General features: G+C 48.7%; 1 protein-coding gene across 1 annotated transcript; it reads left to right on the top strand.

Annotated features, from left to right (window-relative positions):
* The first annotated feature begins 624 nt into the window (after positions 1-624).
* Positions 625-1,265, top strand: hspd1 (heat shock 60 protein 1). The gene is made up of 2 exons (XM_010786845.1): positions 625-663; positions 903-1,265. The coding sequence occupies exons 1-2, from the start codon at positions 625-627 to the stop codon at positions 1,263-1,265; spliced, it is 402 nt and encodes a 133-aa protein (XP_010785147.1).
* Positions 1,266-1,378: the final 113 nt, after the last annotated feature.

Here is a 1,378-nt window from a genome sequence, read left to right as displayed (position 1 = left end):
AAACACTTAATTAATTTTTTTAACAAATGAGGAAGTGGATCACACGTGTGAGAAGCAATCCTACAGATTGTATAATATAAGTGTTTCTGTGGAGGGGGGGAAACTTCTGAAGCAATTGGAGTCAGCACTCAGAGAGAGACACGAGGAGAGCTGGAGCTTTGATGGCAAACACTGATGGTTTATTTGGAGCNTTCGGCCGGAGAATTCACACGACATGTCACGGGCCACGATCTGACCACACGGATGAGATGCCACACCTTTTACATTACATTTAGCTGAGGCTTTTATCCAAAGCCACTTACAATAAGTGCATTCGACCAAGAAGATACAAACTTGAAGAAAACAGAATCATATAAGTACACCAGGTTTCATAGAGCCAAAAATATTTCAAGTGCTACTCAGCTGGCTTTAGATAAGCCAGCCCTTTATTAGTATATAAGTGCTTTGTTAGTAGTTCTATCGCTCAAAGTGGACACCTTCCTCTCCTATGAGGTTCTAACGGGTAAACAACTTTCTTCATTCGTTAAACTAAACAGCGGAGGACACTGAATCAACTTTAGTTGTCGGTTATGGCTCGGGGTCATCTACACCCCGAGAAGGATGTGTCCCAGGTGTCCCACAACAATGACTATCTCTGATACACAGCTGCCCGGTCACAAACTGGTAACAACATCAACTTGCTAGGGCAGCCCCTCCTTAAGCGGGATAACGGCTGCTCAAGGTTGGAGCATCTGTGTCAGAGGGTGAAGGAGGACACGAGGGCAAATGATTCCCTAGCATTAGATCATTCAAACAGATTTTAATGAAGCCTCAAACTCTCATCTACGTCCCCTTTGTAATGGAATCCAGATCCCAGTGTTAGACCCGTTTTATATTTAACCACTTCCTGTCTCTGTTTCCAGGGTCGTAACGTGATCATCGAGCAGAGCTGGGGCAGCCCGAAGGTCACGAAGGACGGAGTGACGGTGGCCAAGAGCATCGACCTGAAGGACAGGTACCAGAACATCGGAGCCAAGCTGGTGCAGGACGTGGCCAACAACACCAACGAGGAGGCGGGCGACGGCACCACCACCGCCACCGTGCTCGCCCGCGCCATCGCCAAGGAGGGCTTCGACATCATCAGCAAGGGAGCCAACCCCGTGGAGATCCGCAGAGGAGTCATGATGGCCGTGGAGACCGTCATCAAGGAGCTGAAGAACCTCTCCAAGCCGGTCACCACGCCCGAGGAGATCGCACAGGTGAGACATGATGAGAGGTTGATTTAGAGACATGATGAGGGAGTGCACGGGGGGGGGGGGGAGATGAAGAAGACATGTCTTTAATTAATCCCACAAGTAGGGTTATTCCGTTTTACTGTGGTTACGGTATAACACCGTAA

The sequence above is a fragment of the Notothenia coriiceps genome, unplaced genomic scaffold (assembly GCF_000735185.1).
Source record: "Notothenia coriiceps isolate Sejong01 unplaced genomic scaffold, NC01 NC01_scaffold00029675, whole genome shotgun sequence".
NCBI lineage: Eukaryota > Metazoa > Chordata > Actinopteri > Perciformes > Nototheniidae > Notothenia > Notothenia coriiceps.
This window is presented reverse-complemented; position numbering and strand designations above follow the sequence as displayed.

Coding starts and splice junctions, on each gene's coding strand:
- hspd1 (XM_010786845.1), top strand. CDS start 625: ATGACTATCTCTGATACACAGCTGCCCGGTCACAAACTG. Junction 664..902: donor AGCTGCCCGGTCACAAACTG/GTAACAACATCA, acceptor CTCTGTTTCCAG/GGTCGTAACGTGATCATCGA.